The sequence below is a fragment of the Channa argus genome, chromosome 16 (assembly GCF_033026475.1).
Source record: "Channa argus isolate prfri chromosome 16, Channa argus male v1.0, whole genome shotgun sequence".
In the NCBI taxonomy this organism is placed as follows: domain Eukaryota; kingdom Metazoa; phylum Chordata; class Actinopteri; order Anabantiformes; family Channidae; genus Channa; species Channa argus.
In genome coordinates this window covers 11372991-11386077 of record NC_090212.1, presented here as the reverse complement: position 1 = coordinate 11386077, position 13087 = coordinate 11372991, and the positions used below count along the sequence as shown (strand labels likewise).

The following is a 13087-nucleotide window of genomic DNA, read 5'->3' as shown; positions in this document are numbered from 1 at the left end:
GTTTTGGTCAAAATTCTGTAAAAGGTGCTAAGGCTTGAATACAGTCTCATTTCATTTAGTATGTCTGTGTGGTCTTTGCCTTTTTTGATGTTAGGCTTTAATAAGCTTTACTCGAAAGATTGTTTTGCTTTGAAGTGTTTACATATTTGAAAGGCATATATATGTTTAAGATGGAGCACAAGTTGCGTTTACCTCTGGCTGAACCTGACTTCACCATGTCCCATTGGATCTGTGCTAAATATGTTTACAGTATCTCCTCAAAGTCAATGAGATCAAAATCAAGAAGGGGGTGGACCTGCTGCAGAATCTCATCAAGTACTTCCATGCACAGTGCAAGTAAGACAGATAAACCAAAAAAAACATATCTCCCTATTCTCACAGATTAATTATCATGGGTATGTTAATGCTGAGTTAATTTATATTACAGTTTAAAATAATTTGGCGTAATCAAGTTGATATGTGGCTGGAAAAGTGTTGCAAAATTTAAAACACTTACAGATGCAATTTTGTGATAGCTCTGTGAATAATGGAAGATACAATAATGTGCTATTTGTCCAGTTTCTTTCAGGATGGTTTGAAAGCGGTGGACAACCTGAAGCCTTCCATAGAAAAACTTGCCACTGACCTACACACGGTGAGAACACCAGCAGCCATATTGTCGTAACTTAACTCTTTCATTTTTTTCTCTTTTACACATTACACATGTTCCTCCTCTGTTCTTTATGTCCTGTTTTCTCGATCTTTCCCTTACAACAGATAAAGCAAGTGCAGGACGAGGAGAGGAAACAGCTGACTCAATTGCGAGACGTCCTCAAGTCAGCACTACAGGTGGAGCAGAAAGAGGTAACACACACACAGCACATTTGTGACCTCTAAATGTCAGTACATGTAGAATTTCATATTTGAATCTTCTTTTAGTTAGGATATTGTCCGAAAACACACTTGCACAGGGTTGGAGTCAACAAAGTCAAGATGCAGATTTTTAACTGCCTTTTTTTCAAAAAACATCTTAAATCTGTCTTGAAAAATTATCCCATTATTCCACCATCTGAATGAACTGTAGTGACCCCAGCCCTGGGCTTGAACTATTAAATATGCTGCAAAGCATCCTGGTCTCACGTGAAGGTTGTTTTCTTCTCTCCTCCACTGCCTCCGTATTTTGTGAAACAAGTCTAGGAGAGTAAGTGGAATTTTTCTGTGGTTGTTTGCATCTTGTTTTCATTGTGGTGTTGTTTCATTTTTAGCACTTGATCATTATTTTTAGTGTTTATTGCTTTTACAGCAGCAACTCACCCTTGTGTTTGCTTATGTATGACATTGCCATGTTTCAGAGCTTTGGTTAGATTTGTGATTGTTAGATTTTGTGCTGTTTAAATTACCTTTCAGTGAAAAGTTTAAGCTGGAGCTGCAGTCCTGCTCATCTAAGATTATCCTGCTGGCTGTGTGTGTCTGTTGATAACTGCAATGAAATCATTAAAGGCCCATTAATGCAGGAATTTAAAAGCTGTCTTCTCTGTTTTCTATAGTATTATCAGACAGGAAAAGACATTATTTGTTTGGGTAGCAAGAAAAAGAGTTCAAATTAAATATAGTTGTGTTTATATCTGTTAAAACTCCATCAATGCTTTTAATGTTAATATTTTCTTTTCATTTATTTGGACCTACTAATGAGGATAAAATGCTAATCATGCAGTTTTTGATTCCAGGTGTGTAAAAGCTCCTCTCATTTTCACCCTTTTTCAAATGTACAACATTATTGACGCTAACTGAAGCAGTCATCCTATTGTCGTCTTGCATCTTGTTGCAGTTCTCATAGGACCAGGAGACCTCGTGCAAATCAGAGCAATTAACACATCAGTTGATTCCACTTGACTGAAATGCAGATTTCCACATCCTACTTTATTTTTTTAAATTTCTGCAGCAACTCAGATTTGTCATTTTATTTGTGTGTGTTTTCTCTCAGGATTCACAGCCACGGCAGAGCACCACTTACAGCCTGCACCAGCCTCAGGGGAACAAGGAGCATGGCACAGAGCGCAGTGGGTGCCTTTACAAGAAAAGCGATGGGTGAGATATACTTTACTTAATGTTTATTTTTAAATCGAACAAAGTGTTGATTATTTTCTTTTTGAAATAAATAATAATTTTGAAATAAATGTTTATTTCACACCTCATACAATTGTTTATAATTTCCACAATATTTTCACAGAGCCTAAGATAACAGTTCAGATAGCTTATGCTATTCAAATACATTTGTTTTTCTTCAATGATGTCTATAAAACCCAGCAAATTTTCACATTTCAGAAGCAGCAACCTGTCAGTTTTAAACATTTGTAATGAAAAATTGCTAATCCATTACATATTAATTATTGTAGCTCTACAACTGATTATTTCGTATTTTTATTGTAAGTTCCTAATACATTGCTCAGCATGAATTTCATAATTAATGCATGTGAATTCATGTAATTTTACTGAATGCGCCTGCTCAGTAAATTGAGATTTTACTGTGTCACTGTATATTTGATGCACTCATCACCATCTCCCTTATTGCTGTAGGTTGCGTAAAGTTTGGCAGAAGAGAAAGTGCACGGCAAAGAACGGCTATCTAACCATTTCACATGGAACAGTAAGCAAAAAAATAATTGTTGTTTACCTGAATAAACCTATGTTAACCTCGATATATCATTGATATATATTCAATTTAGTATTTTTCATCTTACCCACATTAATTTCAGTGCTCTGGCTGTAGACCCTCTCCACAGCTGTTCATTACTCTGCCCTCTAAGCCACAAATATATTAACTGCAAGCAGCAGAGATCCCTGACCAGGTCACAAGTTAAAATTCTCGTTATATCGCTGCCTCAGCTGAGTCTCACTTCTTTTCGTTTCCCATGTAAAGATTAAACTCGCTAACACTCGCATGTACCTGGTTGTCAGATGTTTTATGTGGCTCCAGCAGCAGTCAGATATAGTTACACACAACAATCTGACTCATTGGCATTGTTGTTTTTTTACCTTATGATGTCTTCTTGTATGTGCTTTATCTCTTATCCTCTGAAAGGCTAATCGACCGCCAGCTAAACTCAACCTGCTCACCTGCCAGGTGAAACATAATCCCGAAGAGAAGAAGAGTTTTGATCTCATATCTCGTACGTGCAGTCTTGTTTTTATCCATTCTTTTGCCTGAAATACCTTAAATCTTGAGGTCTCCTGTTTTATGTTGTTTTACAGTATAAACCCTCTAACTACCAATATTTTATCGCCTTTCTCTTTCTTGAATCAGGGGTTGCCTTGCACAAATGCCTCTGGTTAATGGGCTAAATTATAACAGGAAGCACCAGTAAATCAAATACATTCCGATTAAAAACATCTACCTTAACACATTTGACACACCTCAATCTACAATTTAATTCCAATTATTTTAAGCCTTCTTATGACATAGTTGACAGTAGAGAGCTGACAGAAAACAAAAGAAATAAGGATGGAGAACAACAACAACAACAACAAATATTACATTTAAGTTTGGTCCAGTTTTTCCACACATACTGCCATTGAGCTGGAGAGGCTAAGCTTCTTCCCCTGGAGACACAACGTAATTGAAGTTGCTTTGGATACTGTGGTATAAAAATAGCTCTTGTCTCCCAGGTTATTAGTTATTGTTTCACTTCTAAAGGCACAAGCAGCCAAAGAGAGGTTTTGTTTGTATTGTTTTCAGTTTAAGCAGTTCACCATGATTCTGACCTTACAGTGGGATATATTAATGCCGTTTGGGGGGAAATACTCAGAGTTTTCACTTTTATCTCCACTGCTCTGTTATTAATGCCCTCTTCCCTTTTACCCCCATTTCTCTCCTCCATTCTGTCCTTCATTTCTTTTTCTTTTTAGACGACAGAACGTATCATTTTCAGGCTGAGGATGATCAGGACTGTCAAATGTAAGTGCTTGTCCGTGTGTTTGTGTCTGTGCGTGTGTGTGTGTGTGTGTATGCTCGATGGACTTTGTGCATCCTGTTTATCACCTTGACCACTTTCCACACACTACCTACTTCACACCCTGTCAGACTTCCTCCTGCCTTTTAATCCAGTCTCACTTATCTGACTTTTTTTAACTCCCTGCATTTTTTCGTCTCATTCCTTTCTATTTCAGTTTCTACCCACCTTTGAACCTACTTCCCTCCTTCTCCCTGCATATGCTCTCCTTCTGTCATTATTCTTATTTCGGTCTGCCTTACTCATGTCTCCTCTGCACCCCTCCTGTCTCCTCTCGTCCAGCTGGATTTCAGTGCTACAGAACAGTAAAGAGGAGGCGTTGAATCAGGCTTTCAAAGGGGACCAGCATGTTGGTGAGAACAATATTGTGCAGGAGCTGACTAAGGCGATTCTTGCAGAAGTCAAGAGGATGACTGGTAATGATGTGTGCTGTGACTGCGGAGCACCCAGTAAGTGACAAGCATAGATGAGAATACTGTCACCTCACAGAAACCTAACACTAAATCCAAATAGTATGATTTTTAAATGCCAAATAATGACAAGAATGTTTATTTCCATGTTTTAACCTTAGAAATTACTTATTACCCCACATTGCTGCTGACATTGTCTAAAACATACAATAAGAGTTGGACTGATTTTCACCTTTCTTGGCAGAATTTAGGTACCATTTTATTTCACTGTGGTTTGAAAATAAACGTGAATCGACATGTTTCTGAGATAACTACTTTAATTGTTGTGCTGTCACAGTTACGTGTATTTATTTCTTTAAAAAGCCATTGTGAGACAGAAATACCTCATATAAAATTCCTGGATATCCCAAGAAATAACCAAATTCTCATTGTTTTGCTATCATAACCATGTATATTTGTTTAATTTTGATCCTTAACTTTTATCACTTTTATTTCTCACAGAAGTTGTGTTTGCATTACAGCCTTATATGTTAATTTTAAAACACCGCTTATTTTTTTGCTAAGGGGCATATCAATATCTGTTTTTTCTGATGTCACATACCCTAAATTCTGAGAGCTTTAACCTGATTTTTAGATTGTTATTATACCTCTTTGTAGTTAGGAGTCTGTCCTTAAAAGTTAGACAGCAACTGGAGCAGTGCAAACATTTTCAAAGTGGGAGAGGTGCAGAAGGACACCGCAGCAACTTCATTAATAATTTAAATCTCCTAACTGGGGACAGGATTAGTCAGGATCTAACAGCAATTATCCACAGTACTGTGGCTGAAATAGTCTTTTACCAGGATCTCTAAAATATTCTTTAAGAAGTGATGACTTTAAAATGACCACAAACCCTTCTATCCTAGTTCTGGCTTCATGGCTACAGCAAAACTAAATACAATGATGTGTTCACTGTGATGGATTATTTGAAGCAAATTTCAAGATTTAAAAATAAATATGCAAAAATAATTTATTGGTTTGGAGAGTGAGAAATCAGTATATATCCCGGCTATATGTCTAAGTGTCTCTGAACCCCTAACAGCCCATTCCCCTCCTCAACTGTGCAGTGCCGGTTCAAGCCCGGTAGAAATCGGGGAGCGTTGCTGTCAGGAAGGGCATCTGGTGTAAAAACCGTGCCAAATCAACATGCAGACAATGATCAGCTGTGGCGACCCTGAACTCACGGGATAAGCTGAAATGACCAAAAAAAATAAAAAATTGAGATACACTCACACATCACTTTTTTTCTCAGACTCCCCCAACATTTTATTCTTAATCCCCATGAAATTTCTTCCCCGCAGACATGTGTACACTGTTACATTGTGTGTATGACATACGGTACTCAAAGTAGGAGTATGTAGGCCAGACTTGGCTACACTACTCGGTCACTTTCCTCTGACATTGTGTAGCTCTGAGATAGTAAAAGCCCTTCAGGCAGCTTCTAAATTTCCAGGGCCCACAGTTTACCACAAGGACAAATCAAAGTTGGCTCACGCACTGCTCACTTTTTGCTTTAGTGGTCTCTTGCCCAAGGACAGTGTGTCACCTATATTAGTTTCTCCATCTTTTCCCTCAGATTTCATTTATTTATTTATTTATTTATTTTTTGCTTTTGACTATTGTCTGTCCTTTCCTCTTGCTCTTTCAGACCCGACATGGCTCTCCACCAACCTGGGAATACTTACATGCATTGAATGTTCAGGGATCCATAGGGAGCTCGGAGTCCACTACTCCAGGATCCAGTCGCTCACTCTGGATGTGCTCAGTACCTCAGAGCTCTTGGTAAATAGCATCTGGCATCAGTCCTCTTGCTTGATCACCTCACATCTCATGTTTCTGTTATTTGAGTCAATTTATTGTATTGATCTTTTTTCAATATAGATCCTTCTTTTTAGCCAGGGGAAATTGGGATATAGGAGAGGAAAGGAACTGAGCAAGGAATAATAAGGAGGATGAAAGAAACTAAATCAAAATAGGAGGTGAAAGATGCGGAAGAGGAGAGGACAATAGCATCACCCTTGGCCTCATTTTCTTTCTCTCCCAGAGTTCTGGAAATCTCAGAATAGCTGAGATTTTGTCTGGCTTTTCTAATCACTGTTTAGTTCAGAGATTTACTGCTTGTGGGACAGTCTGGATTAAATGCTACCCCTCATGATTGCTTTCCTTGGTGTTAAGACGCCAGTCATGTTATCCATAATCAGACGGGCGTTGTGCAGTCTGTAAGGCTCCACATACAAACTTATTCTGTGCAGTCTCCTGATAGAGGTGTGAGCTGAACTGATGATTTTTAAATTAATAGATGCAGTTCAGAAATGAGATATCACTAGTTTTAATTTGTGTGTGTGTGTTTGTGTGTGTGTGTTACCCCACAGCTGGCCAAGAATGTGGGGAATGCTGGCTTTAATGAAATCATGGAGGCTTGTTTAAGTGCTGAAAATGTGGTGAAACCCAACCCAGCCAGTGACATGTAAGTCACCCCTGAAACTCTTCCCTCCATGCTCTGTCTCTCTCACTCCCCTCCTCACATCTCATCCCCCCCCATCCATGCTTTCTCACTTGTCTCTCATTACACAGCACAACAACTGATACATCCAAACGACAACTGATGGCACCTTAATGTGAAGTTTTGGCACATCATTCTACATCAGTTTGATGGGTGACTCGTCAACGAAATCTGGCTCTTAACTACAGTGGGGCAAAAATGTATTTAGTCAGCCACGGATTGTGCACGTATTCCCGCTTAAACCAATGTGGCTACAATGTGGGGAAAAAAATCCAGGAAATCACATTGTAGGATTTTTAAAGAAGCTCCAAAACATCAGTGCTCTAGAGGAGATCTGCATGGAAGAATGGGTCAAAATACCAGCTACAGTGTGTGCAAACCTGGTGGAGACCTACAGGAAACATTTTAAATAAATTCTTTAAAAATCCTACTATGTGATTCCTGGATTTTTTTTCCACATTCTGTCTCTCACAGTTGAAGTTTACCTATGATGAAAATTACAGACCTCTGTCATCATTTTAAGCGGGAGAACTTGCACAATCGGTGGCTGACTAAATACTTTTTTGCCCCGCTGTATATGCATTTCGGCCAACCTTCTATTGATAATAATGTGTTTATGATGATTATTGTTGCATGTTCACATTCATGAGTGAATGTAACAGATTACTGGTGTGTTGTAATGTAACAATTTTTCTATGAAAGTAGAATGTGTTATGCTTTTTATCACTTATATGTATATCTGACTGCCTTTCCTTACAAGTCACAAAAATTCAATCTAGAATGTTTATGGAACAGTTATGATCTTTTGAGTGGTGCAATGTAATGAGTCATACATGTTGACATAAAGGCGGTAGGTCATAGAAAGGATCTACCAGCTGTAACGCATTTTTGTCCTCTGCCAGGCAGGCGAGGAAAGACTTCATCACTGCCAAGTACACAGAGAAGCGTTTTGCCAGGAAGAAGTGTTTAGACGCGACGTCACGGCTCCACACGCTTTGTGATGCAGTGAAGGCTCGAGACATTTTCTCCCTCATCCAGGTGTACGCTGAGGGAGTCGACCTTATGGAGCCCATACCTCTGGCCAATGGACATGTCAGTACACAAAATATCCAACCTGGGACTTTGAAACTTTATTGCGGCTCTTTTTTCTGTAAAAGCTTTGATCTCTCTCCAAGTATCTCATATTCATATGGGTTTCAGGAACAAGGTGAGACGGCCCTTCATCTCGCGGTCAGACTGGTGGATAGAACGTCTCTTCACATCGTTGACTTCCTCACTCAGAACAGGTAAAAAAAACTGAGCAATATTGTAACATAATTAACAATGCGGGAACATGTTTTTCTTTCTGACAAATAATGAGAGATAATAATGGCAAATAATGAGCTCATCAAAAAATCGAGGCAGTAATAAAATGACTGATGCCTCTCTGCACTTGTAATTCAAATGTTTATTGGCATATTTACCTTTTCTCCTTTAAATATACTTAACATGAATGTCTAAGTTTTATCTTATCAAGCTCATTTAACTGAAAACTAGTTTTTATTGTCAGCACCTATAAATGAATTGTTCTTAAAAGTGTTTTTGCTTGATGAGTTGAATGAATACATTTCTTAGAGATCTGTCCCTCCACTATATTTAACCACTTATCCTGTTCAGGGTTGGAGGGGTCTGGAGACTGTCCCAACTGTCATTAGGTGAATGGCACGGTACACCCTGGACAGGTCCTCAGTCTATATCAGTGGCACAGAGAGACATACACAGACAGAAAACCATTCACACAGGCAATTTGGAGTCACCAATTGACCTAACATGCATATCTTTGGACTGTGGGTGGAAACCGGAGTACCCAGAACATGCAAACTCCACGCAGTAAGGCCGCAGACGCCAGGTGGATTTCGAACCTGGGACTTTCTGGCTGTTAGGAGGCAGCGCTAACCTAGAGTTCCCTTCACTAGCTTAAACTAGCTTATTAGTAGACTTCCCAGCATGCATTGTTTTAGAGATAATGCTCTAAAAATATTGATCTTTTTGGTATCTTTAAAAAAAAACAGTTAGTGGGAACTGTTTTTCTCAAATATTAAATTAACAAATGTTAAATTAGGTCATCATGGTTCATTATGTTAGCTGCCGAACTTTGCATCTGTTTGAAGAGACAATTTCACATTTATAGGACTACCAAGAATACATAACCAAATACAATCACACAATATTGAGGTTTACACAACAGACTATAGTTGATAGTTGGCAGTTAAAGGCTGACATTTTTGGGGGTTCAGATAAATCCCTGATTGGTAACTGATAAATCTAAATCAACTAAACTAAGACAATAGTTCACACAACAGGCAATATTTAATTAAGATAACATTTAGTTGTTTCAGACGAATGACTTAAATATTTTGACTTGGCATGAAACTTAACAATTACTACAATTTTCAACTTGTTTTCTATGGCTTTAGTTTAGAGTGTGAATGTACTTTAAAGCTTTTAAACTCTGACTTGCCTATATTAAATTATTTATCTTCTTCTGGCTGAAAAGATCCTCCAGATGACATCACCCAGAGGAGTTTTTTATAATTAAGAGTTCAGATGACGTCATCTGGAGAAACTCTGGAAAAGCAGGTGGACCATGAATGAACAAACTCCATAGTGTGATCAACAAGATGACATAATCTGACTTGAAGGTTCCTCCAAGTGATGTCATCTGGAGGCATTTTTCAGCTAGTAAAGAGATACAGGGAATACAGGGAAATCAAAAGCAAATGTAATGACATTCATTTAGCTGTGCTACCCAGAACCAAAAGATTCAGGTTCCACACGAGTGAAGGCATCCTTATAGGCAATTTATTTGCTTTTCTTACTTGCAGTGGTGTATTCTTACACACATGTATTCTACTTATACTTGTTTTAGAAAAACATCATAAAGAGTGGTAAGATACGTCACACATTACCCAACTGCAAAATTAACAGTCAGGACCGAGTTTGTTTTACATGTTTTGTGTATTTTAGGTTTTGTAGACATCCAGTGGAGCATAAGGACTGGAGAGGATGAGCAAAGGCCTAACTTAATGCCTCCATTGGTGGGTTTCAGAGTCATCCCCTATCTCTCTCTGTGTTCCATTTGCAGCTTGAATTTGGATAAGCAAACAGCCAAAGGCAGCACAGCGCTACACTACTGCTGTCTGACTGACAACAGCGAGTGTCTGAAACTTCTGCTGCGGGGAAAGGCCTCTATAGAGATCGGTAAAGAAACCCACCAGCAGCAAACAGTATGGCCACGTTGCGTTCACTGTATTCCTACTTCTTCCTACGTTTCTTCTCTTGCTTCCTTCATCTCTCACCCTAAGACATTTTGTTCAGTTCCCAGAGTCGTAGGCTTTGACAAATGACCATTGCAGCTCTATCTCACAACTATAATCTTTTTGGTCTGCTCTGACAACAACACAGCCAGATAATAAATACAGAGACGAGGAGGACAGATAGTTCTTTAGTCTGGGAAACTGTCTAATTGCACAATTCTCATGTCACAAAGTAAACACACTGTGTGTTTATGCTCATGTGACATGTCAACACAACAGTGATTCCATCTTTTCTTGTTTTCCCTTCCAGCTAATGAGGCCGGAGAGACACCACTAGATATTGCTCGGAGGCTTAAACACCTACAGTGTGAAGAGCTGGTGAGTTTACCATGTTTAGACTTGGCGTAGGTATACATACATTTCATAAATATCACCTCTTCTGTTTACGCTTGGATTTGTTTATGTGCATAGTTGAACCAAGCGCTGGCAGGGAAATTCAATGCCCACGTCCACGTTGAGTATGAATGGTGTCTGCAGCATGAAGACTTGGATGAGAGTGACGAGGATCTGGATGAAAAGGTGAGAGGCAGCTTAGTATAATATAATACTTATTTAGATTTCATGAAAAAGTTGATGACCAGTAGATGAGACAACCCCACCCAGACCTTCTGCTGCTCCTCCAGCCAAGTCCTCACCGCAGAGACGAGCGTCCGGTCAGCTGTTACACTAGCAGTAACTCCCACCTTCAGTCCAGCCTGGGCTCTGGAGGCCGTGATGCCGCCAGCCTCGCCAAGGACAAACAAAGAGGCTATATGCCCAATCTGGTCAACAATGAGACATACGGCACAATCCTCAACACCAGCTCACCTCAGTGCCCTGCCACATCTGCTCCTCCCCTGCCCCCAAGGAATCTGGGTAAGTAAACAGAAGAAGTTTTGTTATAGACAGCACCATTTGTAAGCACATCTAGCATTTTATTGTGATCATTCTATTTATATATTTAGATTTAGAATGAATAAAAGACGTTAAGTCTGTTGAAGAGTTCAGTTTTTGCTACACCTGATAACCTTTCTTACCTGAATCTGACCTTTTCGATTGCCTTGTGAAAATTATATTTCTAAAATAGACCTTAAAGGAGCAGCCTCATTAGGTCTATAATGTCCATAAGAATACCTCTATTCCTTGTTTCTAAGGTCTGGATTTTAATTACTTTCTGGTTCTGAGTGACAGTTTGACCTGTTATAACACTGGCCTCATAAATCCAAATGATCTCAAATTTAAAGGGCAGAAAAAACCTGAATAAAGTTATGCTGTTTAAAAAAAAACTCATCGTAGTTGTATGGGGTAACTGACTTGGAAAACCTTCATCACAGTCGATGTTTACTAACATAGTAGCTGTTAGGAGTGCTGCCAAATAGTGCAGGACAAACAACCCACCTCACCTTGCTGGTGCCCCCATCCTCGACATTCTGTACATTCCCGCTCTTAATGAGCTGTCACGGTCAATTACACTCAAATGGAAATGTGGACACTGGTGCTGGCAAAGTGCATTGCATTCTCTCTTTCTCACTTCCCTCTTAATAGTCTCCGCAACTCTGTCTCTCTCCAGTCCAGATACCCGTCATAGGGGGGATCAGTCAGTCCTCAGCATCCAGCAACTGGAAGCCTGGTTCTTTAGATCTGGTTGGCCGACAGAGGTCGTCGTCTGACCCCCCCAACATGCACCCTCCTGCCCCCCCTATGAGACTCACTTCGACGGGAGGTATGGATCATACTAGAACTGTTCCCCTTACTTGGGCTAGACCCTTCACCGAACTGTGGAGCTCAATGTGTGAAAAATCTTATTGTTAAGAGCCATGTAAATGTTCGGCTTTCCCTAATATTCATGTTAAATCTATGATAATACAAAAATGCACTTTGTTCATAAGTGTAATTTGTTAATTTAGAAATTTTTTTTACACAATTCTACCATTGAATTAATGAAAAAAGTGACCCAAAAAGGAATTTACAAATTTAGTTTTGACAGATGAATCATCACATCTCTTTACTGACAATTGGTTTGTGTATTTATAAGTTTTTATTTTACTAATCTATGTTTAGCATGAGAAAAAAAATAAAATAAATGCATTTTAATTCAACAAAACAACCAGAAAATCCAATGATGTGTTAAGTCTGCAAAGATATAAAACAGACAGAACTAATGGAATTGTGCTGCTGTGTGTCCCAGGTCTGGCTCCTCCACCTGTGGCCAAGATGGAAGCTATGACTATACAGTCTAAATCGGGCCAGGGACAATTAGGATCCCGAGCAGCACCACCCAAATCTCCTGCAGGGTAAGAAAATAAAAACACATGTATTCATTCACCACGAACACATTTGTTCAGATGTGCAGAAACATGGTTAGATTAAAATCACCAGTCTCTTTCCAGCTTAAAAAGAGACACAGGAAAACAACCGATTCATATAATTCCCTTTGAATACACAACAAGATCATGCATTATCTTAGGCTTGTGTATCTTGCGGTTGGTGTATGCTAGTTTTGTTTCCCAAAAGGGAAACGTGGCTGCTGTGTAGACACTTCATTAGCTTCCAGGCTACGCTCAGCATCCAACCATCCACAGATGCCCTTTTATCTTTTTAGCCCCCGGAGTGCTATAATAAATCATGTAGCACATTACTTTGTTAATGAGAGTAAGGTTTCTTCTGTTTTTTAATGTTTCTTTTAGCACTGACAAAAGCTTCAATAGAGGACCTCTAAATCGAACAGAATCTATGGAGAGACCAGGTGAGTAAACAGATATGAGACCAAATATCAGTTCTGTGTAATCTGTGTCTGTCCAGTGTTCAGAA

The 13087-nt window shown here is 39.2% G+C and overlaps 1 protein-coding gene across 4 annotated transcripts in view; it reads left to right on the top strand.

Moving 5' to 3' along the window:
* The window catches only part of asap2a (ArfGAP with SH3 domain, ankyrin repeat and PH domain 2a), a 52793-nt gene that overhangs the window by 36626 nt on the left and 3080 nt on the right, over positions 1-13087 (top strand). For 3 of the 4 annotated variants that reach the window (XM_067479774.1, XM_067479773.1, XM_067479776.1), the window contains 19 exons: positions 251-336; positions 559-634; positions 757-843; positions 1964-2067; positions 2557-2626; positions 3062-3149; positions 3886-3934; positions 4272-4438; positions 6087-6220; positions 6811-6905; positions 7844-8033; positions 8142-8227; positions 10066-10181; positions 10548-10615; positions 10709-10816; positions 10921-11152; positions 11847-11999; positions 12465-12570; positions 12964-13022. In XM_067479774.1, coding sequence (XP_067335875.1) covers positions 251-336; positions 559-634; positions 757-843; positions 1964-2067; positions 2557-2626; positions 3062-3149; positions 3886-3934; positions 4272-4438; positions 6087-6220; positions 6811-6905; positions 7844-8033; positions 8142-8227; positions 10066-10181; positions 10548-10615; positions 10709-10816; positions 10921-11152; positions 11847-11999; positions 12465-12570; positions 12964-13022 — 2074 coding nt within the window. The remainder of the gene's footprint in view (positions 1-250; positions 337-558; positions 635-756; positions 844-1963; positions 2068-2556; positions 2627-3061; positions 3150-3885; positions 3935-4271; positions 4439-6086; positions 6221-6810; positions 6906-7843; positions 8034-8141; positions 8228-10065; positions 10182-10547; positions 10616-10708; positions 10817-10920; positions 11153-11846; positions 12000-12464; positions 12571-12963; positions 13023-13087) is intronic. The other variant, XM_067479775.1, reaches the window with a different exon arrangement.